Source organism: Stegodyphus dumicola, chromosome 3 (genome assembly GCF_044657685.1).
Source record: "Stegodyphus dumicola isolate Sdum_Otavi_A_Nest chromosome 3, ASM4465768v1".
In the NCBI taxonomy this organism is placed as follows: domain Eukaryota; kingdom Metazoa; phylum Arthropoda; class Arachnida; order Araneae; family Eresidae; genus Stegodyphus; species Stegodyphus dumicola.
This window is the reverse complement of record NC_140770.1, coordinates 128,542,850-128,567,955: the sequence shown is the minus strand read 5'-3', so window position 1 is coordinate 128,567,955 and position 25,106 is coordinate 128,542,850. Positions and strand designations below refer to the sequence as shown.

Genomic DNA, 25,106 nt, shown 5'->3' with positions numbered 1-25,106 from the left:
GAAACACACCATCGGAGAGAATTTTATTTGTTTGATTTAATAAGGCAAATCATATAGATTATATGCTTAAGATGAAGGACGTCTTCATGGAGAACTTTACAGTGAAAACCGACTCGTCTTTATATTACACACGAAAAAAAACCATTCACGCGGCTTGCCTGTTCGCTGGAATTCGAATCCTCAGTATGTAGGGTTCTATTATTTTTTACTAACAGTTATTTTAATTTGTTAGCCTTTTCTGTCTTCTCTTATTTCTCTCGCGTTTTCTCGCCAGTATGTAAATCAGAGTGAATGAGAGTGTATTTAAACCGAAGTAGCAACTTCAGTTTAAATATTGAGAAGTTTAGTTAGAGAAGTTTGGTTTCGCTATTGAGAATACTGGTTGTTAACTCTACCAGATGTCTGAAATTTGAATCTTAGCATTCTTACCGCCGAAATTATTTTCTCGCCGGTGTAGGTTTCTGAATCAACCTGCTAGATTAAATCGAATTGTGTAGGTTTGAACTATTATTTGCCTTTGAATTTAGTTGTTACATTATCTTTCAAGTTCCTCACCACGAGTAGTTGGTATCTGTGTAAGCACGGAAGTCCGTGCCTTCTATAAACTATTATGTTCAATAAAAGTATCTGTTACACTCTTCCTTGATGTATTCATCTTTCAGTGTTTGCGAGAAGTCGCAATATAGATTATTAAGTATAGATTTAGTAACAGTGCATGACAGCAAAGAAGAATAGATCCTACAAGGGAACTACGAGTATATTATCTACTCAGCCATTGGTGAACTCGTAAAGAACTGTCTGAGAAAATAATTGCCTTTTTATTTATGTTACGAAAGGAAAAAAAAAAAAAAAAAAAAAAACATGTAAAGTCAGCATATTCGCCAAGATCCGAAATCGGGTCAAACTACCAGAATTCAACAGACTTATTCATTTCATAACTTATGGGTACGAAATGAAGATAGGACTCACCAAAGATCCAAAATCTTTGACATATAGCTCAAATTAGAAAATTATTTTAGCTGAATGCTAAAAATTTTTTTCTCATTGTCCCTCCCTTTTTTTCTCATTGTCCAATTATCAGATCTTATAATTAATTCTTTTCCTCCTGTTTAACCAGCGGCAACGAGCAGAATGTCATGAATCTTTCTGCTCTTTAATGATGCAGTTTGGAAAAAGGAAAAACAATGCCAAAATCGTATAGCAATACTCTACTGAACTAAATCGTACGAAGAACATTTCGCAGTTATTTGTAATTCTTTAATTTTTGAATGCTGATTTTTGCATTCACCTCTATCGTCTTATTTCTATCATAAAGTTTTCATTATATTTCCCGTAAATTTATTCCCTTTGAATTACACATGAGATACCTCATCTGGGATAGCTTTCAATGTGTCCTCCAGTGTAATTCTTTGTTATTGTTCAACCAGACGATTTCATGCTCTGCCTGAATTTCAAGCTGCAAAAACATGGATTGCAGAGACCAAAACTATTTTCAGCTTCTATAAGTTTCCCGATCCCCATCTCTGAAGGAAAAAGTCCATAAAATTTATTTGACGCCTCTCTCCTCACGGCTCATGTGAAGCGCTTTCACTTTTATCCGGTCGGAAAAGGCGCGTGGCTCGCTGTGCAACAGGTAGAAGGGACACCTAGCTATTCCAGTCCAATAGCCACGGCACTTTTGACCTTTTCGGATTCTCGCTCCAATTCCTTTGGACCATGTCGCAGTTGGGAGGGCTTCCAGCTCTGCTGCCTGCTTACCTGCCAACTTACCGCCACACCATCGTACTTTGGCAAATGGAATATGCAGCATTTTTAATAAAAAATATTAAGCATCGTAGCGAATATGAGGAAGAGGATTAATTTTACTATGATTTTACTATGATTAACCCTTCCTTGGCAGTATTGCATCACACAAAAATTATCTGCCTCTTTTGCTAAATGTGTTAAGCTTGGTGAATTCAAAAAGTCAAATTTCAGAAATGCTTCAACTTCCTGCCCTGCTTTCCTTCTAAATATTTATTTCATTATCAGTAAATTTATTTTTATTTATTTGGATGCAGGAAAGCGCACAGGGGGTATTTGCTTAAGGAGAGGAATGCTTTCGTGGAGGGTTTTCTAAAGGATTGGATTATGGAAAATAACGCGAAGGCTATTTTCCATATTTGCTTTTAAGGAAATGTTGCTCATATTCATTTTACTCATGGCATGAACTACTACATGCAGCAAATTTATTCGTCAGAATTTGGACTCGGGTCGAACCAAGGCCAGCAATGACATTTTGCCATTCGGTGTAATATCTGAGTCCTAAATTCTGCTGTACGGTAAATCTCTAAATTCTAAAAAATTTGCTACTAGATGCAACCGCATTGATTGCACCTTTGACGCCGGCCTTGGGTCGAACTACCAGTGTTTAACTATTTTACTGCTCCACCACATAGGCATATAAGAATAAAAAAACTAAGCTCACCGAGCCAGGTAACAGAGTGGGAATATATATACGTATATATATAGCCGATTGCAACGAAAAGGGGAGGTGCACAAATAGATGTTATAGCAATCCCATATACAAAATTTCAATGTCCTACGGCTACTTTTTCTTGAGTTATGCGAGATACATACATACATACGTACGTACGTACAGACGTCAAGGAAAAAAATCTCTTCTGAATCCATTTTAAATCTGTTTTACAATCCGTTCTGAAAAAAACTGTCCTTTATTCTGTGCGTACGTACAAATGTCACTCAAAAACATCGTTCAAATGGTTTCGAGAACGGTCGAAATGGATATATTCGTTGAAATATGAGACCCAAAATTTTTCAAGATTACACTATTTCCTTTATTTCGTACAAGAAAGTAAAAAAAAAATGTAAATATTGGAAAATGTGGAATTTTACGTAAAACACAGTGCATAGAATTTTCGATGCTGCTGATTATCGAATCTTATGATTTCGAAGACGATCTGACGAAGGTTTTCTTTTTCCCCAGGTGTAAAACGTTTTGCCAATAAAGAGATATTGCCCTAGAAATTAGTACATTTTTATTTAAAATTTACGTCCGACTAAAGTTGCTTTCCCTCCCTTTAATTGTTTTTATTATGTTCGGTGGGTTGTCAGGTTTACCTGCTCTAGAATCATTCCAAACACGTGCGTATCATGTAGTACATTTACTAAATGATGTGTCCCCTTTTCTTATTTTATGTACTAATCCATGGGTCTTTTCTTTCATATTTCTTAACTAAACACCCGTCACGAATTTTTTTAAGCATAGTTAAACCTGCTCTGCTTTCTTACGCTGTTCATGTCGGCAGTGTTCTATTCTCCTAGAAGGCAAACATATTTCTCACGGTTTTCTTTTGACACTGTACCCTCCATCGTGTCTAACTAAGCGAATTCTTGTTCTTATTCAGATTTTCCTCGTCTAAAATGCTATTTGCGTCCTATTTATCCGTCACGAATCGAATCTGCCACGCTAAGCTAAAAACGTAACTATTCAAAAAGCGAATTGTGTCATATTTTTATTTGAATCATTTCACATTGTTATGATTATAGTATGAGAGTTTATATGGATATATATTATTCAGATTTGAAACTCAATAACAATTAAAAATGGTTATGCATGTAATAGTTGTATTACTTCGACTTGAAACACAATTTTTATTTACATTTTTAGGGCGTGATACCTGATGTGGTTTAAATTCAAAGCGAATATATTAACAACTTATTTCTGATGATCTCAGACTCTTAAACGAACGTATCTTAAAAATAACTGAGGTCTGAAGAATATAAATGATTTTATAATAGGTATTTTTCAATGTGATCATTTTTAGTTTTTACTGCTTTTCATTTTCTGATTTTAAAATCCTATTGGGCTTAAATTTGAAGGCGACTATTTTTATTATTTTATCCAGTTTACCAATTTCAAAATTCCATGGCTTAAAGTAATACGATAAATTCGTGAATAAAACATATAAAAACTTAAATTTCACAACTTTAATTAATGCAATCAAAAGGAAAAGTAACTTTCATCTATCATAATATCTTTATTTATATCATAATATCCATTGTATTTTCGACTAAAACTAAAATTGTAGGCTGCTATCAATAGGGGTGGGGTAAGTCAAAATTACCAAAGAGAAACTGAAGTTAATTGAATGCAATAATTTTTTACTTGCGTTATTCCTTATTATATTGTAATACAGATCGTATATGTGAGATCTGATCAAGAATATTTTGATACTAAAAATAAGTATTTTTTACTGCATTTCCTTGATATTGCGTAAAATAAGTTTGTATAATATATATTCTGTTTAATACATTTTTAATGACTTGAATACAGAAACGTACGCAAGGTTTTTCCGATCTATCTGATGGTATAAATATACATTCCGTTAATTCAAATATATGGTTGCTTTAAAACAAGTTAAAATCATAAGGCTGCTGACAATGAAAGACTAAATCTTTTGATCTAAAAAATTTACCGTTGTCACCAACTGATGATAACTGGCGGGAAGGGAGGGGGACTGGATGATCTAAATTTCTGTAAATTATTTCAGACACTATGAAAGATTTTCATTATGAACAATGTTTTTGAGCTATTTGATTGTAATTCTGTGGTGGTTAGTTTAACCATGAAACAAGGATATAGGAGAATACTCAGCTATTAGTAAAAAACATATTTATCGCATTAAAAAAATTGTATGGGATCTTGTATTGTTATTAAAAATGCGTATATCTGAAAATTTTCAAAAATAAAGTATTTTGTAGAAGGGGGTTAAAAATGGGTATAAAGATTTGACATATCAATCAATCAGCAAACAAGAAAGTTAAATAATGTATGAAAAAAAATTATTAAAATTTTCCCATTTTGAGCTCCTAATCGGTTAGAAATCTGTTTCTTTTCAAGTACGAAATAAACTAGATTCATAACTAGCTTATTAAAGAAATTTTTCAAAAATTAGTTGGAAATATTTCAAAAAGTATAAAGCTGCTAGAGTTTGTAATTTCGTTAAAAACGCGTTTTCACTATCCAGTTTAAGCAAATTTGCATTTTTAAACTTTTTGCACTGTGTTTTCACTATTCAATTGAGAAATCACTCAGTGTCAAACTATAACAATGTTTTAGGGGGGGAGTATGTAGAATCGAAATTGACGATTTAAATTCTTTTATTGCTTTTAAAATTCATTTAGCATCAGGAAAAATGTATTTTTAATGTTGTAAACCCAAACTGGAGCCCTAAAAGCCCCCTTGAGTCATCGAAGAAACCCGCTGTGAACGGCATACCTATCGCATGTATGCTAACGCATGTGCGGGAGTGCTTTACCTTTCAGTAGAGTAGGTTTGGTTTGATTAACTTAATTATGGCAAAGCACTCGAGGGCTATGTGCCCGAGGAGGGGATGCTTTCATTAAGAAATTTCTAAGGGAAACTGACTGGTGCACACGTTACACATAGGGAAAACCACGAAAACACTCAGCAGCCCGCCCGTTCGCCAAGATTTGAATTCCAGACCGAGCTACCAGTATTCAGTGACTTGACTACTCGGCCGCTAGTGAGCGCTCAGCAGAGTAGAGAGGCATATTAGTATGTGACTTTACAAAAAACTTCAAACACGTTTTTCTCATTTTTTTTTCGATGCAACCTAACTCAAATATTAATGGACTAATAAACTTAAATTTCACTCAGATATTCTTAAACTCATTGACTATATCTTGAACCTAAAATCAATGATAAATATTGTGCATAACAAATTATTTGCAAGATAAATAAGTAAATAAAACGATTCTTTTAAAGTGTCCTGAAATTTTTATTTTCGTCCTGAAATTTTTTCTTAAATTTAGGTTCAAGATCTGGGCAAGATAGTATTTGAACGAAACAGTTTTGGTGTTTTAATTTCAGATAACTGGGACCAACTTTAACCTGCACAGTGCAAAATAAGAGTCAAGAGCGAGTTGCTGTAGATCCGCTATTTTGAATTTTTATGACACAAACATTGTTCTTATAGCATTCATTGTCAGTATTACACTATTCTTTAACAAAATTTAGTAATTAAAAAAAGGTTTTATAGATAAATTTGTATTGCCATTAATTGCGTATTCTTTGATACTTTAGGGCTCTGTTGGAAAGAATTTGGAATTTTCAGTTAATATTTATTTTTAAAAATGGGCCGGTACACCAGAGGCAAGCGGTAAAGTCGTAGATCACTTGTAGTTTGATTTGGGATCGAATGCCAGCAAAGCGCCTGTCTTTATGGTTGGTTTTCCTCATGTGTAACGCAAATACAAGCTTGTTCCCCAAAACGTCCTCTACGAAGGCATCTATTCTCATAGATAGATAGCTCTCGAACTGCTTTGCCTTAATCAGTTAACCTAACCTAACATTTAAAAATTGGCTACAAATTAGCAGAAATAATTTATTTCGTTTAATTCCTTTGAAACTTTTTTTATATTAATGTGCAACAGCAGTAAAAGTCATCTATGAGTCGTTTTTCTGTAATAGTATCATGCTTCTTCACATTCAGAGCAGATTAAAATAGTCTAGGACCCAGACACAGCGTTCTTTTCGAGGCCTCCAGTGACCGCTTTCCTTGTTTTTATAAAGTAAAAATAAGATTATGAGAAGCTATTGAATAATTCCAAAGCTTCTAAAATCTAGGTCTGTAGACATGAATATTTTACAAGATGTGTCGTTTTCACATTTTGGATATCGTTAGTTGCAATATATATGCAATATTATACCGATAACGAAACGATTATGCATCAATTATATACAAACGGTAGAATAAGTATGCCTAGGACGCAGCTTTTTTGTAAATGTGTGCCGTGCCTTATCCATATAATAAAAAATTATTTTTAAGTAATTTGGTTTAGACTGACATGAAATCTAAATTAGTAAAAAAAAAAAAAAAAAAAAAACTGTTAAGACCCAATTATCCGACACACAAAAAATATATGAAATTCATATTAGAAATTTTGTAAACTCAATACGACTTAAAGAAGCTATATTTCATCTTGGAATTTTCAAAACCTACACAACACCATTATTCTTCAACAAGTACAACACCATTATTCTACGGTTTATTCTTTAGCAAAGAGGAGAACAGAAGCAGCAATTACATTTATGTACAGTATCATTTTTGCTCCCCCAGCCGGTATGGTGGTTAACGTCGCTGACTGCCTTGCCGAAGGTCCCGGCTTCGAATCCCGGAGAAGGTATGGATGTTTGTAAATGAATAGTGTCGGTGCGGCATGGTGACACTCTAAATATGCGAAGTCCTCTCGTGTCATTTGGTGGAAAGAAAGAGAAGTGGGAGAAAGAGACACGATCCCCCCGGGGGCTTGATGGCAAACCGCACATTGAGTTGGTCAATGTTAACGAATTTCGCTTAGTGCGCATGCTCAATGGTGTACCGCTGACGTGGGAGAAAATACTGGAGACTAAGCATAAGCAACCCTACACAAGCCTGTTCGTCATGTAGGTCTTAACGACTGTTTACAATTGCAACAGTCTATTTCATTTACTTACAATAATTTATTTGACCTTTAATTCAGTAATTTAAACTACATTTAATCCTTAATTTGTTAAAGTTTATATGAATGGAACGTATGGTAAATACTCAATTGTTTTTATTCCTCAGAAGTATAATCAGCTAATATCTCTTATAATGCTTCCTGTTTTGTAATCCTTTTTAAAAGAAAATTTGGGTAGTTTACAATCGATATTTACACTCCAAGTAATGAAGCAGCTTACAACCTGACATGTTTTAAAACCTCGAATTGTTTACCCCCTCCCCAAGATAACACAATATCGACCATATACCGTATTTATCTTTTAAAATTGCGCCAAATTCTCTTTTGGGCATGCGCAGTAAACGAAATTCGTTTAACATTGATCAACTCAATGTGTGGTTTGCCATTACGCCCCCCCCCGGAGTGCTCTTCATCAAAATTGGGGGCGGAACAGCCAAATCGCACTGTCACCTCAATTATGCTCAAGGATGTTGCCAACAGCAGGCTTAATCTAGCACTCCTTGCCACGAGGAATTTCGTGGGCTCGGGCTGACTACGTCAGACGAGTGAGCATAAGCAACAACAATAACAACACATTATTTCTGCTATAATGAGATTTATGAAAAACATTATGAATAAAAACCAAAAAATTAAACATATGGATCAAATCAAAGAAAGTAATTTAAGACAGTTATTCGATAAAATATCTAGTTACCCAAGAGGACATGCTGTTGTAGCTTCAACATGTTATTTGCAAAGATTTGGATTACGTTCTATTCTTAACTATGTGGTGTGTGATGCTAAACTTATGGATGCAAATTACACTGAAATTATATTTTAGAGGGAAACAAATTCCATAGATACTTAAGTGCTAGGAAGATGATTCTGGCTTTAGCGACTGGTTGACCATTTTGAACAGCTTTTGATTTTAATTAAATATTTTTAACGTATCTTTATGCTTTTCGTTCTTCTTACTGAGTTTTTAAATGTTGATATGCCTTTTAAATTATATTTTGTATATTTTAAATCCTTCTGCCCTTTTCAGATTAGCGAATAATCTTGTATTAACAACTACACTACTGCAAGGAAGGGGAAAAAAAGCGTTATTATCGAATTTTGTTTTTTATGTTTATAAAAAAAAGTCTCATTGTTAAAAAATTTATGAAAGTAAAACTTTGACTTCTTCAGAAGAGCACTAACAAGCAGAATTATAATGCAATGATTTTCTAAAACTTGCTTTTAAGCAAAATAAGCTAGCTGAGTTTTAAATGTGCGTAAAGAACGTTTGGGAAAAAATTGCCAATAGAATAGTTTATTTTCTCACATCATATTTAAGTAAAAAGTGTTTTCTTAGCCTTATCTATATAAAAATCATAAATAGGGTATTTTTTTCGATGTTGATTTGGATTTACCCATGCACATTTCAAACGTTGAGCCAGATATTAAATATAAAATGGAAAAGAGCATCCTTTGTAAAAAACAGTAATAAGTATAGTTTTTCTTGATAAAATGTAAATAAAACTTTTATTATAATTAACAAAGTTCATAAAATAAACTTGGAGTTCTAATAATTTTTATACTGAAATATTATTATTATTTTTTTCTGAGAAAATAGTTTTACCTGGGGCCCACAAAATCTGTCATGTGGAGAAAAATCTTCGAATTCTTAGAGTATAAGAGCCGCTTGAAAATAGATGCTATAGGGAAAATTGTTAAATACATAAGAAAAACCAAGAAATAAGATTATTCAATGTGTTATTTATAAAGATATCGATAATAAGGTAAACTGGCAATAAGCAACAGTTTAATGCTGTCGAAGATATCGTTAAATAGAATCTTGCCGCGTTGTAAAGTCAAATGAAATGAAAATCGCGTAAAAACACTTTTGTCTGATTAAATGAATTACTAGAATAATTCCATTTTTGAGATCGAACTTTATCATAAAATATGACTGACAGTTAGCGTAACGAATGATCAGTTTTTATCAAAAGTTTGCTTATCTTGGATATATGATCTTCCGCTGTCAGTTAAAAATTTGTTCATAAGAATATCTGTTTTTGATTTTATAATTAATATAAAATATTCTGAATAATTTTCTAGCCTTTTTAAATAACTTTTTCGAGCAATATCTACGACATAATGACGGAAAAACTTTTGGTGTGAAAGTTTAAGAATTTAAACCACAGCATTGTTTGGGTACTTTCTGACAGTGGGTGAGTTAATCTTAAATTAATCTTAAATTTTAGATTATTAGTGTAATAATAAATACGTTTTTACTCGATTTAAAAATTATTCTTGTTTATATAAATTAGTATAACTGACATCCATTAATGGACATTGATCATTAGCTGACATTAGCCATTAATAGACATTAAAACAGCTAAAGGATAAGATACGAAAGTGTTTTAAGCTTTTTAGACTAAGGCTTACTGAGCTTTCAATTGTTTTTAACATTTATAAATTCAAAATGTTTATAACTGATTTATTTATTTAAGTAAAAAAAAACACCTTAATGAATAATAATGCCAATTCAATGGCATTTTTATGTGCGATCTGAATTTTTAACACGAAAGCATGTTTAAAAGAATTGTCCATTAAAATCAATATTACAAGTTTTTTACATTTGTTTTTATATTGTTTTAGACAGCATATTTTGTGAACTAAATTTTTAATGTTTTACCTATTTTCTATTTTTGAAAAACTAATTTTTTTAAATTTCTTTATTTTTACAATATTTTGTAATTAGTGAATAGGAAAGATCTCAATTAGAGGTTGGAATTGTTTTAGCTCTCTAGAGTTCTGGGACTAAAATAAATTGGGACGCAATTAAAATGTTTATATCTATGATTAACGTCACTTTCTAACTTCAAAGTAATATGCGTAACAATATTAACAAATTTCTTTATGCTATGACAAAGAAATATTTGTCATTCGTCAGCTAAAGAATAAATTTTAAAATAGTAAAATAAATAAAATTTAATAATAATAAAACTATTATGTAAAAGCTGTAAAAACTATGAGTTTTTTTGGAGTACGAAAGTTAAAAAATCAGCTATGCCTTCCTGAGATTCTAAGTACGGATCTAACATTTGCTAGATGAGTCCTGTAACTACTTGGACCACGAAAGTACGCGTAGGAAAAAATGATAATTCCTTACATTTTCCTCTCACTTAAAGGGCGGTTTGGGAAAGACGAATCAACCAAATTGTTGTCGTGACAAATTAGTTAAATTATTTTAGTTTGGATGCGACTCTTGAGACTCGTTGGCCTTTCGTACCGGGAAACATGAAAAATCAATTATGTTCTCCCAGAATTCGGGACACTGATCTTACAGTTGCTAACTATTTACGCCACGAAAACACGTATAGGAGAATACAATAACTCCTTACTCTGGAGCATAGCATTTTGATTTTCTTGATATCTCTTTTCAGTTTATTGATCAACTGTCTTCAAAACATCAATTTGTTGAGTGTCTACTAAGCCGAGAACTCTAGGGAACATACAAGAGCAACATGTAAATTTGTAATAAAATATATTACGTAATTAAGAATATTGTCTTTCAGCATGGAATAATCCACATAAAACTTGGACCTGATATTATTTTCTCTACAGTTTCTTAAAATTCTTTAAATTGAGAAGATTACGCACCTTGAAAAAAGGTTCAGTCACACTTGCTTTCAGGTTTATCCTGCAGTCACAGAAAGTGTATTATTGAAGTGGCAATCATCTGGCTTGGTGTTTTGAAAGTAAAAAGAGTTATTCTGAGCAGATTTTTATATAGATTTCTGTACTAATAAGCTTAAGGAAGCCCTGTATAGCTTAAAAACTATAGTTAACCGTACTTTGAAAGTTCTTGTAAAGATGATAGATATTGTTATCTTGGAATTATTCGATACCATTTTGAAAGCTGTCGAGATTTTTGAGTTTTCTCGCTCCACAGCGTTAAGGAGTACTGAAAATACTTTGCAGAAAGCATTACTTTCAACATGACACAACGTAATGATTGGTCACATTTGACTGCTGAGGCCAGCAACGACAGCGTGGACTGACTGCCACAATCAATGAGGGATGCACTAGAATGAGTGCATTCATCATTGTCTCTGCGAAGATAGTCTGAGTTGTGTTGTGAGAACTATGGAGACTTAGGGTATGCTAGTTAGAATAATAAATCGAGATATACTGGTACTATTTTATTAATCTAAGATATCTAACCATGCAGTCTCGCCTCATCTTGAGAGGATTTATCTATTTATTTTTAACTAATAGTTAATTTTTAGTGCTTTTCTGTCTCTCTCTTTTCACCAACACTTTTCATGCCAGAATATAAATGAGACAGCGAGCTTTTATTCAGTTTAAGTGAGGGAGAAGTACTATTTAAGCGAAGGTTTCGCAAGTTAATTTTAGAGCGTGTTCTGATTACTTGAAGCCACGTTGTTACCTTGATTTAATAGCGATTTGATACTGTGGCGTTAAGTTCTTCCAGTAATTTGGTTTGTCTCGCCGGGTTTCTACAAACCAGAGCCTTTTCTACGCGTTACTTTATCTGTTGAGCCATTAAGCTAATCTATTGTATTTGATTTAGTTCAACATCACGTATTTAAGTTAAACCAGAAGTGTTAGCTTAAACACAAGTTGGGCCATTATGACATTTTGTGTTCAAATAAAAGGGTCTTATACATCCTTCTTCTGAATATTTGTTTTGTTTCACAAGACTAGAAGCTAATTCTTCAGTAGTCTTTTTAACTATAGTTTATGCTTTGTAAGAATACAAGAATACAAGACTTTACAATCTATTTAAAAAGGAAACTTTCAGTCAGCATTTTCTCCAATGTTGAGTTCTCTCTTCCATATTGTTCAATGAAATTCGGTCCAGTTTTTTCATTCTTAATTATATTAGGTAGCAGCTGTTTTCTAATCATTTCTTATTTTATTAATTCATATAAAAACGGACTTTTACCTGGTTTAATTCTTTTTTTCCCTGTGGTAATTTGCTTCGCTTTCTTGAATCGTTTATTGCGCCAACTCCAATAAAAACCCAAAAAGCACCGATTCGCTTTCTTGGATTTTTATTTCGCTTTTCAATATTCCTTGATGATTCAGTTTTCGTAATACTACTAGAGCGATTAATTAAGAAAAATACTTTATGCATGAGAAATAGCGATTCAGAGAGTTTACACTTTATTCCAATCGTCTTTAGGAAGTATTTATTATAATGAAGCATTCGTTGTCAGTTGAATTTTATATAGCTGTGTCTGTTCTACCAAAATCGGATTGTAAAGGTATTTTTAATAATTAGAAGAGTGTGAAATTGAATCCTGTTTGCTCTTCAGATTGGGGTGTGTAAGTTTTTTATTTTAGCAATATATAAGTATTTCAAAGAAATGCATTCTCTCATTCTCTTTTTACATTCATTCTGATGATTTACACTCACAAGAATTCAAGAAATTTTTTGCTAACTATTCAAGAATTTTTTTTTTAATTGTGGTTTCAAAACTTTATGAAAATAGTTTATTCACATCCGCATCGTAAGTGTAATTTTTTTCTAAAGAACACTTTCTACAAGGTAAGTTGTTATTTAAATTTATATAGTTACGTAAGGAAAAAGTATACTTGATTATCATTTAAATAACGGTAATGAAATGTTTCATTATTATAAGTCAGTTTTTTAGGTTTGTGAATGCATTAAATGACTTTAGAAACCAGTTTCTAAATATTGGAAGTGAAAGAAGTGAAATTCGAAATTCTACAATCCTGAATTTGCAAAATACAAAATATTTGTAATATTCAATCAATATCGTTTTAAGAAGTAATCTGATATATCAAAATTAAGTTAATTAATTTTGAATTGCATAGCAACATTAAGTATTAGGTGAATTAAATTTTATCGTAGAAACTAAGGAATTAAAATCATGCTACTTATTAGTCTTTGTGTTGTTAGCTATTAATACATCCAGCTTACAAGGTGTCATGTTCTATGCTAGGTAAAACATAGTGTATTTCTCAACATTTTCTGCTTAGAAAATAATTAACGACGTACATTACCTTAATATATTGCACTAGAAGGCACGGATGAATAAAATACGATTTAGCGGATTCCAAAATAACTAAATTATAATAATTTATTAAATAAATCTTCAAAAATTCGCTTAAAGCTTTCTAAGAAATATCAATCAATAATATTCATTTATCGCAAATTTTTGTCGAACTCTATTATTCTTGATGAAACAAGTATTCTGTTTTCTCTCTAGTTTAATTAGTATATTTTATAGCATTCATTGTATTATACTCAAAGCCGTCATAATTGAATCATATCATTGGGCTTTTCTATTGTTCCAGGGCCAAATGTTTCAAGAATATCAATAACTTTTTCAAACTGTGTGTGCCTACATTCACGGGACCGAGAAATTAGTGCCCATATTTTAAGATGTCATTATAAGTGAGCCAAATGCTACTTTTTAGAAAACACAGCGGAACATTTACAATGCCTCAGGTTATATCAGGTGTATTTTGTTGACGCTTAATTATAATTCCATTCGATCATTTTGTTAAAATTCCACTTTTCTACAAATTTTATTATTTTGAATACAAAGTCATACAACACATTCATTGACTTGTTATGGATATTTAAACCAAAAATATACAATTTGTTTAACAGCTCACGCGAGGTTTTTCCCTAAATAGTAGCTTTTCTTAAATTAGCACATGCTCACTGTTGCAAAGTGGCTTAATTGGTTACGACCCGTAGGGGTTCCTTCACGAATTCTCAACATGGTGCGAGAACTTGAATTTGATTATTCCTCTTTTATATCTCATATAGTGGTTCTGCAAATAATCCGTCTCTCCGAAAGGAAAAGAATGGCAGATCGCCGCGGCAGTCCGTCCTCATTCGGTGTTTACACAGTTTTTCCCAACTTGCTGGCTCATTCCATCCGATATTGTCATGTCGCGGCTTTCAGCACATCCTATTCCACGCGCTCTGGAATGGGGTTATTTTCACTCCAGTCACCTGTACTGCTTGCTGTTGGGCGAGTGGCTGCCGCAAATGGGCCACTGGAGCTGACGGGCCTCGTCCGCACGCGGAAACTAGCAATGACGGCCCGCCGGAAAGAATACACTCGCGAATCGACCCCGATTTTTGCATCATTCATTGGAAAGAGATGCTAAGAGTTTTGTGCACCCGTTTGACCTTGCGACATTCGTCAGCGGCAGTGCAGTCTTCAAGTTCAGCGATGCGTGGAGTTTGTGGATTGATCTTGGGCTGGTACCTATGCCTGCGCGATTTGAATTCCGTTCTATATTCTCCTTGTTTGGTAAGTGAATTTGTTTTCTGTACAGAGAAACGGGAAGAGAGAAAAGTTTTTCAGTGGGTTGTTTTAACATAGGTTCTAAGGGCTTGTAGTCTACTTCCGATTTAACGAGTTCTGTTTAATCAAGCTCTGTTTATCAAGCCCCTTGTATGGGTTCGACTCCAGGCGAATAGGCTGGATGCATGCGAAGTTTCGTGATTTTTCCCACGTGTAACATGGGCATGAGCCATTTCCCTTAAAAAATTCTCCCCGAATATATTCCTCCTCTTAGACAGGTTTAATTACAATCAAATAAACCAATCGAGTTGCTACGGATTAATCGAGTCATGTTTGAAAACAAAACGTCAGGTTTGTTTTTTTTTTTTTTTTTTTTTGCGGATTGTTGTAAAAGTTGCTATCAGGATCAAAAGTTCGCACAGAATTTTTTGAAGTGAGTTTGAATTCCATGACATCTGAGTTTTCCAGTAAACGTTATTCTTAAATACCGTTCATAACTGTGTTTCTTCATTTGTGACGGAATTTCTTCTTTTATTTACAGTGTCTCTTTTTGTTTTGATTCTTATGTAATTACGTAGTCTAATGATTCTTATGCAATTACGTAGTCTTCTCCTGACTTCTAAGTGCAATTAAATTGTTAGTAACATTTTCTGACAACTGAATTATGAATTCTGCTTCTTCTTCTATGTGCTTTTCAAATTGGTCTCGGATTAATCATAGATGTAATCGCCGATATTACCCGGTAGATCGGAATTTGACTATATTATTTTAATTTTAATTGATTTTTTTATTAAAGAAAGCATAACCAAGGAAAAAATTAAAAACTATGGCATGTATAGGTGGGTAAGGGAATATTAAAGAAACAAATGTTGCCTATGCTAAGCTGTTTGTGTCCGAGCAAAAATTGGAATTTAAGATTATTCTCGTTCTTAATTTTTTTCTTTTTCATTGGAGGAAAAATTAGATCGACTAAATATATATGCTTTCAGCTATCATTTAGAGATTTTTATTTGGAATATCTGAAAACTTCTGTACAGGTTTAAATTAATGAAGTAAAGTTTTATGAAAATATTACTTTTCCGTGTTTTTATTATTGAATTACATCTGATCATTGGTGATTCTCAACCGTTTTTGCCTCATGCACCTCATTCACTATTGTTAGACGATCCTCCCCCCTCCACCTCCATTCCAAAACTGGGAAAATACGTATTCATTTATTTAAATTTAGATACTTTTTCAAAGTGTTATATAAATTACGCAGAAATGTATAGAAATGTTAACAAATATCAAAACTTTAATAAAAGTATTTTTTTTATATTCATAAACTAAAACGAAATCTTAACAGGTAAATAAAAGGTTGACTGCGTTCCTTCCCCTTCCCCTCTGAAATTATGAAATTCTCTCCAGAGAAAAATTTCCCCCTTGATTGAAAACTCCTGTTACAAATGACAGTTTCATTTTCTCAAAAGTAAAATCCCAATGAATTACCTGCAATAAACTATGATTCCCTCCCGTTATATTTAGAATGAAGAACCTATAAAGAATATATAACTGCATCATTAAATAGATTTATAGAGAAACCAATATTACTATTAACTATTTTTCGAACAGCGTCGGCGACTTACAATTTCGTTGATATTGAAAAATACACCGAAGAAACAGCTGCTGTGGTGGGAAAAGAGGGGAGGGGAGAAAAAGAAGTAAAATGCTATTTGTCACCAGCCAAGGCCAGGCCAGAAGTCCGGATAGATATTAAATAAAAGTAAATTTACAAACATGGGTGGTAACAATAACTATCATAGATCATATTTTGCTCCCTTTTATGCGTCTCTCGACATTGAAAAACAAAGAAGAAGGGGGAAAATTCTGAACAGTTTCAATGGTCACCCAAAAAAAGACTGTTTTAAAGTTTAATAGGGTTAATCAACAAAGATTATGAATGGAGATGGCCCAAGGGGAATAGCGACAGATTTTATAGGATACTAAATGAATATATATTTAGACTAACAAGGGAATGTTATATAACCATCAGGTATATTCGAAATATACACAAAAAGAAAAAATATATATAATATAATTCTATAGAAAGATTGAATGTTTTTTTATCTTAATTCATGAATTAAGATAAAAAATTCTTATTTTTTATTCATGAATAATTAGATACTTACGTCATGAATCAAATGCGTAAGTGAAAAAGTATAACATAAAAAAGACTGAATCTTTTTAATTAAATGTACCATGAATCAAATGCGTTTTTGTGTAAATCAGTCCAATTAAAGTGTAAAAAAACTGTATTCTTAAGAATTACATCTATTGCTTTTAAGAATTGCATCTATTGCTTAATTTGTTAAACAGTAACAAATTGATTTAATTTGAAAGATACGCTTACCCTTGTTAATCAATAACACATCGATTTAATTTGAAAGACACGCTTTGACCTTACTCTTTTCTGAGTGGCAGCATATTCGAATGAGAAGTGAAACAATGCATTTCCAGAAAATGGCATTTAAATTGTGTTTCGAGATTAATAGCCCTTTTGAGTTAAAAAAAAATTATTACTCATATGATTATATGTTGTGTAATAATCCGCACTATTTAGTGCTTCGCTTATCATTTTATATGTTGACAGTATGATGCATACAACACATAAGGCCAGATATTAATATCTAAAGACATTATTAACATTAATTTCTCCAAAAACTACGTTTCACATTTTTTATGCATCTCTCGACATTATAATAAATTATTCCTATTACTTAACATGTGTATACTTCATATTGCAATCCACACTCTCTAATAAATCATTTAGCATATTAAATACTTAAGGAGTAAAATGGATTTTCATATATATATATATATATATATGCAAATAATATAATAGTGACAAAATATTTGAACATATCTATAAAAGTTACAAAATATAGTACTCAACGCATACTATAGTTATATTGCAGTATGATTCAGCATAATCTAATACTAGGCACATAATATGATATTTATTGTGTAGTCTTTTTAAACATTACACTGTACATACAAAGATTTCCTTTATTAGTTAGCACGTTTTTTAAAATGGATATTTCGGCACCCAGATGGTTTGTCGGCTCTCACGAGTAACAGAAGGCTATTTTTTTAGTTTTGGAAAATGAATTTTTCTTTCTATTCCAGAAGATCAAGAAAGCTTAAAGAGAAATTCAAAGTTCAGTCTTCTAGTTTAGATTTTGGAATAACATTATTTTACTGTGTACTTTTACGGAACTTTCAATTCAGAAAAAATATTAAACGTAAAAAGAAGTCTAACAATAGTAATAGAAATTCAAAGGGCAATAAAGAAATACAAATTTTATGAATTTAATGGATATTTACGGAAAAATCTGATATTTGCGAAATCTTAGAAAACATTTCCTAAAATTCGCGCTGCAATAACGTCTTTGCCTTAATAATGATTAATAAGCCATTGCTTTAAAATTAGATAAACATGAATTGATTTACTAGAAATTTTATGAAACTATTTCTTCGTTTGTCGTTTTTCATCCAATCTTTTTTACTATACTTTGTGTTCTTTTGTTGGCAGTTTTGTTTCCTAAGTTGTTCCGTTTCTGAGCTTCTAGACCTTGGAAATTCTCTTCCGTTTTCCCCTAGACATTATCTGAAGAGGAAATCGCTTAAAATTGCTCAAACCACCTTCTCTTTGCGCATGGGTTCATTGAGCAACTGTCTAATGTCGAAGGTCATGGTTCCGTGATTTAAACGATCATGACATCCTCCGTCTTGAGGTGCTTCTTCCCTCTTTTCTTTCATTTATGCCATGCGTTAAGGTTGGTGAACTGGTTCACGCAAATCTTGTGTTGTAACTGAACACCCGCAACAAGAAGTGTAATGTCCGGTTGCATGTTAATTGTTCCGGCGATTACATTAATACAAAGCTATGTACAAACCTTTCCTCGTAGCTTTTAGAAGAGAAATATAAATGAGCATAGACCGTTTTTTATTAGACGATTTATACATATATGAAGAAGAAAAGGCAACGAATTTGGTGATGTCTGAAGTTTCATTGTCAGTTTTGTTTTCTGAGAATTTTGACCATGAAGCTATGCTTACAGATGATGGAAGATTATTTGGATTTATAATAAATGTACCTAAAGGCATAATTTCTGTACCAAACTGTGGTGCGGTCGATCCTCGGTATAACGACCATTCCATTTTCAGGACCGATACGAAAAGTTCCCGAGTGATAAGGGACGGATCGTTATAACGAGCATCAGTTGTATTAGCATTATTATTTCCATTGCAAAGTAATATAAATGTTTTGAATAGTGTGATTGAAAAACAAAAATCTTCGCCACAGAGAAATAAAACTGCATGCAGTACCCTATCCAGTTATAATAAAATGACAGCTAAATTTGTTGATATAGGTATTTTTCGTTTTAAATCACTTGAATAGGATGTTAGATATTTAATTCTTTTAAATATATAAAAAACGCAGAATTTTCTAAAATTTAATCAAATTCTTAAATTTAAAATTAAATTATTTCGGAAAAATTCATGTATTTAGGTACAATTCTAAATATTTTTTCTTCAACTCAAAATTTAAATATTTAAAATTTTATTGGCATTATGAAGCACCTATTTGCATATAAAATCCACATAAAGTGTAATATCATACAGGCATGTAAAGTGTAATTATTCTAGGTTTAGCAACGAAAATTATCATTAAAAATTATTTAAATGTTACCGTTAATTTTTAATACTTGATTTTGCTGTATTAATCATACATTGATGAACCATTTATAAAATTCACTATAAGCTAGATAAGCTTATATAAATTCTAGATAATTATTAGCAGCTGAATCTATTTACACAGTTTCAATATGATTAAGTTCAGTTTAAAAGCGTGTAATTAATTTCCCATCGAATTTTTTTTAATAAGAATGACGTAATATAACTAGCCAGTAAGGAGAGTTTTCAAAACATTGAGGAATATTTGTAGTGCTAACAGTATAATAAGCGTATAGGAACAGATGTAATGTGTTACAGCAATGGTACATATAATGACTGCACAGCAGAATATTTCTGTGTTAAAAAAAATGTGTGGAATAGTTCATTTAAAACACACATGTGCAAGAAATCACTTGCGGTTGTTTCTTTTTGGGTGCAAGAAACAACTTGCGGTTGTTGCTGTTTCAGCCATTATGCTTACCCCTGGCTTTGTTATAGCAGGAATGCGTATAATGGCTGCACAGCAGAATACTTCTGTGATCAAAAAAATGTATAGAATAGTTCGTTTAAAACTTGCACGTGCAAGAAATCAATTGCGGTTTTTTTTTTGGGGGGGGGAAGAGGCATTGGAGTCGGATTGGGCATCGCTTTAAAGGGAATGTAATAACTATTGGAGATAAAATTGAACTCGTGTTTTATCGAATGATTCCAGATATTTTTATTACAATAACATGAAAAAGTATTGGATAAGAAGTATCCGATATGTTCTAAATTCTTTTTTGCATTGCGAATTTTCCAACTTGTTCAAGCTGTATATGCCAGATCCAGTGTGCGTCAGAAAATTCCTTATGTTGGTTCATTATAGCAGAAAAAAGACGCTACAACATCATAACTCCCGTTTCGCATTATGAAAATTTTTCCAAATGCGTTTCATAGGGCCCTATATGAATGGTTTATTTCATTCGCTATGATATCTCGAACCAGACGTTAAAAGCGACGCTTCGGAAGCCAAGCGAATATAACCTTAGGCTTCCTGGTGAAATGGCCTCCGCTAGACGTTGATTTCTTTGGGAAACTGCCGCGACATTTGACATGTGCTTTCATTTTTGAAATTTTACATTGAAGAGTAGCAGTGACCATTGCGGATGTTTGCAAGAATTGTTTCCTTAAATATAATTCTTTATTTAAGCCTTGGTTTTCTAACGCTTCTTGACTCGTGATGCTTTTTTCCGTTTTTGCTTAATGCCTCCTTCGAATTTGTTCAGCGTCACCTTCTTACCATTGAGAAAATGATATGACTATATTCAAACCATTGACTTACTAGGTTATTGCGTGCCCTTTAAATGTAGGCCTAGTCATTAATGCGTAAAAATTCTTACATAATTCTTGAACTTGCATTGCACAGTACGGAAACAGAATGGTATAACTAAAGATTACAAAACAGTCACAACTTTCTACCACAGGACATGCAGCGATACTATATACTAAAAGAACATTTAAAGAACATTCTAGTTGAGCCTACTAGATATCCCTGCAAGTATGGATTGATGTGTCTGGATTTTAGATTATTATTCTTATCTTCCATTTTATCGGTGCAAAAAGGAGAAACTACACGCAATCTTAAGAAGTTTCGATTGACATAATTTAGTAAGATTCTTCTACACGTACGTTACATTGTTGTGTTGTGATTAATCTTACTTCTCTGATATTAGAACAAACCCATGAAATGCATACTGACAAAGAAGCAAGATTGTGCCTGTCATTATTAAGAACCTTGGTACTTAACACAGGTGACTGTACTATTTTACTTAGTTTCACCCCAAATTTTGAAAGAGAGCTCCACGGGGGGGACGAATCAGAGGATCTCCTAACCCCCCTTCCTCTGCCACAAACCTCTCGAGAAGACTTTCGACTCGCCGCATATTTAGAGTGCCCTCATGCTGCACAGACATTTTACATTCGAACCCGGACCCTTCAGTACGGCAGCTAGAGTCACTAACCACAATTCTAGTTGGCCGGCCTAAAAGTGTGTCTTCGCAATAATTGTATAAACAAATGAATAATAAGTAAAATAGCACACTGATGAACAAATGTTGGATAACTTGCAGAATGAATTTCGAAAGTTTAAACAGAAACTACTTTTTCACTCTGGCAGCTGTAATGTCTTTAAAAAATGTGTTTATTTGAACAAAGCTAATTGTTGGAACGATAGGCCTTTAAAGCTACTCTTCATTGAATCAAGTGTACCCATTCCTTTACGTTTATATTCTTAAGGATGTAAAGAGTCATGACAAGTTTGCTTTACATGAAAGCAAATGAAAAGCAGTAGAAGATTAACTGTTTTGAAAAGTATTAAGAATTTTTTTTAATTCAGATAAAACTTGGATTAGTTATTTCATCGAGTTTTTCCAAATGAAACCCATTGTTTAAAAAATGAAAAATGCATTCTAGAAAAATATCAAAAGTCTAACTGAATACTGTAATTTTTTGTTGTAGCGGACAGAAAAATTCATAAAGCCACTTGGAATTGGAAAAGCAAAAAAGGTCCTTATTGAAGTATTTAAACAACAATGTTAGAGTATATGTGCAAGATAAAAATTTATGGTTTAAAAATGTGTTATAGATATTATTTAATATTCTTCGAAGTAATATGCACATAACGTATGCAGTGCGATGCAGGAGCATTTTAGCAATCTAAAATAAAAGCATTAAAAATTCTTAAAAATCAAAAATTATGATTAAAATATTTCGTGAAATTTAAAGTCTTTGAATTCCTCTAAATGAGGGATACCTCTCCTAAACTGTGAAAAATTTACGACCCCATGTGCATCCACTATTGAGAGATTTTACTGTTTTATATTTTGAATTTTTTCTGAGCTCGTAAGGTTTGTTTTAATTTAGAACAAAAATCAATAATGAGTTTTACAATAAATAAGCGCGAATTAGGGTCCCCACAATACGTTTTGACGATTTTTACAATCATGTCTGTGTGTCTGTATATGTGACGATTTTTTCGACCACGAAAACGCTTATATTCCATACTCCCAAAACTTTTTACTTTTTGTATTAAGCAATCTGCATTTATGTAAAGAGTTGATTAGATTTTAGGTTAAACTGGACAGCTGAAAGTGTTACCAAGATCAGCGCAAGGCTTTTCATCGCCCGATACAAATTTTGCCCCCCCCCCGCCGGTGCGATTGCATCAGTGTGGCGCCCGCTCTCAGTGTTACATTACTAAAGGCCCATAACAGTTTTTAATGGACAACCGGAATTGGTACTTTACTTGAAACCCATAACAGCCAATGAAAATTAAGGAAATAATCGGATAATAGAGTGATGCCAGGTTGATACGTTTCAAATTTTAATTTGTAAGTATTTTGAATCCTCACTGTTCCTTATCCCGCAAGAAGAGGAATTTAATTTTGTTAATTATTTTAGTTCTGTACTTCAAGCTGCAGTTTAAATGAATTCTTTAACTATACTTACTTAGTATTTTGATATTGAAAGTTAAAGAAGGGAAGGTTAGACTGTCGTTTAAATTACTCCGAATTGATTTTAACTATGAAATAAATTTTAAACTACTGCAAGATTTGCAATCCAGACTGTTTCCTGTTCTCTTTATATAGAACGATGGCAAAAAGAAAAAAATTGTGTGATATTATACAGGATAGTGAAACAAAATTACTGATAGTGATATAATATAGTCCTGCTATTTTATATATTACTGTAAATTTACAATAGTATTTCATATAAAAGTATTATATAGTAAAGAAGAAATAAAAGACAACCAAAGGTTTAATTACAAGCTACGAAAAGAAAAATCACTTTAATTAAAAATAATATTTTTTTTTCCTTTTAATCAGAAATATGAAACAAACGGTATTCCATCAAAACAGATTTCTGGAAGTTAAAATCTTCTTTACTTTATTGTGACATACGTCTCATCCGCGCTGGTGCAACCAGTACGACTTCAGTGGGTGGCAGAAATGAGCGACAAAATAGTTAGAATTAAAAGGAGGCAGTGTGTGGCAGAATTTTAAAAGCCTCAAGGATTGGACCGGGTGGCAAAAAGTCTAGCTCAGACTCTGTGTTTCATCAAATTTAAATGCATTTCAACTAACTCGTTTCATTCTATCAAATCCGAATGCAGTATAATCTGGCAAATTGATAGTGTCAGTTATCATCTTGATAATGTACAATCAAAATTTCTGCCACTCTTCGTTGCTGTATCCAAATAAAGTTCGATGCATTTTCGGAACTAAACAGCAGACCAAAATTTCATCCCACCTGCTATGAAGTACACGTGTCTTTCTATGCGATTCACACGTTTGTTTCATTACTATTGTGAAATCAATTTGGGCAACGAAACTCGTTTTTGTTTTCATGCTCTTTCAAATCCAGCGCAGGTTTCGCATCGCTTGTGGAGTGGGTGAAGATCATTAGCCTCTGGACGGTCATGGATGACCTCGGGATTCGACAATTAAGAACATGCATACTTTCGATTTTCATGAATGTTTGAGAATGAAACCAACAAACAATGTATGGCCCATTTATAGCATGTCTTGTTCTTCCAGGCCATCTTTAATTTTATATACTTTGTTGCTTCTAGAACTACCTTTAAGTTTAGTTTAAATGGTGGGTCAATTAACAATGAAAATAAATTTATAAATTCTTATAAAAATTAAGTTATTTCTTCATAACAGGAAGCTCATAATTTTAGATAATTGGTTTAAAAATATATGACTTATTTTTCTGACTTGAATACCTCTTTAGAGAGGTAATTAATGCTTTCCAAGATGAAGACAGATTATATTTAACTGGATTAACTTTAATCAAAATAAGCATGTGCTTAGGGTATCAAGAAAAGATTGCAGCACTATAGAGTACTTAGGAACTCGGAACAGAGGGCATCACAAAAATTTTTCATTGCCAGTTTTTTCACGAAATGTATGATGTAGCTAACTCAAAACCGAGAGAGAAAGAGTGGAGAGAAAAACAGCCGTAAAATGCATGTGTAAAATCTTTTTAAGTGCTTAGGACTTCTAAAGTCTTAATTCGACCTTAGTCATATTAATTCTCACTTCAAATATCTCCTATGTATGATATAACCCCAATATATGATCTCGTTTCAGACAACTTTCTTATATAAAGCAAGTTATCATGACGACTTCACAGTTTATTTATAATAAAATATTGTCTGTTATCGCTATGTTAGTTGCTTATTGTTGTTAGGAATACTGCTGGTAATCGAGATTTTCACAGTTGGTAAAGAATTCAAAACGAAACCACCTTAAACTTGTTATATATTTAAATGATTCATAATTACAAATAAAGTTAACTTATTTTAAGGCGGCTTCACATTTCCAGGTGATTTTCTCAGATTACTTTTTAGAGGAAAACACCAAAAATTACTCTTATCAATTGTTCTTTTCCTCCTTTGTTTGGAAAAATATGTACGTTCTTTATAACTCAAATGAGAAAATGCATTTACAGTACTGTTGCGTGCGTATCGGCTCGTAATAGATTGAATGCAAACAGAACCAATGATACTCTGATAAAATTTATTTTTACCATTAAAAA

The 25,106-nt window shown here is 32.5% G+C and overlaps 1 protein-coding gene across 4 annotated transcripts in view; it reads left to right on the top strand.

The window, feature by feature from the left end:
* LOC118191459 (uncharacterized) overlaps positions 1-25,106 on the top strand; it is a 212,975-nt gene that overhangs the window by 113,955 nt on the left and 73,914 nt on the right. The window contains exon 1 of one of the 4 annotated variants that reach the window (XM_085813305.1): positions 14,665-14,816. The exons of the other annotated variants lie outside the window; for them this stretch is intronic. Within the exon in view, the coding sequence (XP_085669431.1) occupies positions 14,774-14,816 (43 nt within the window). The 5' untranslated portion in view covers positions 14,665-14,773. Of the gene's footprint in view, positions 1-14,664; positions 14,817-25,106 lie in introns of those variants that run through there. 4 annotated transcript variants of the gene reach the window in all.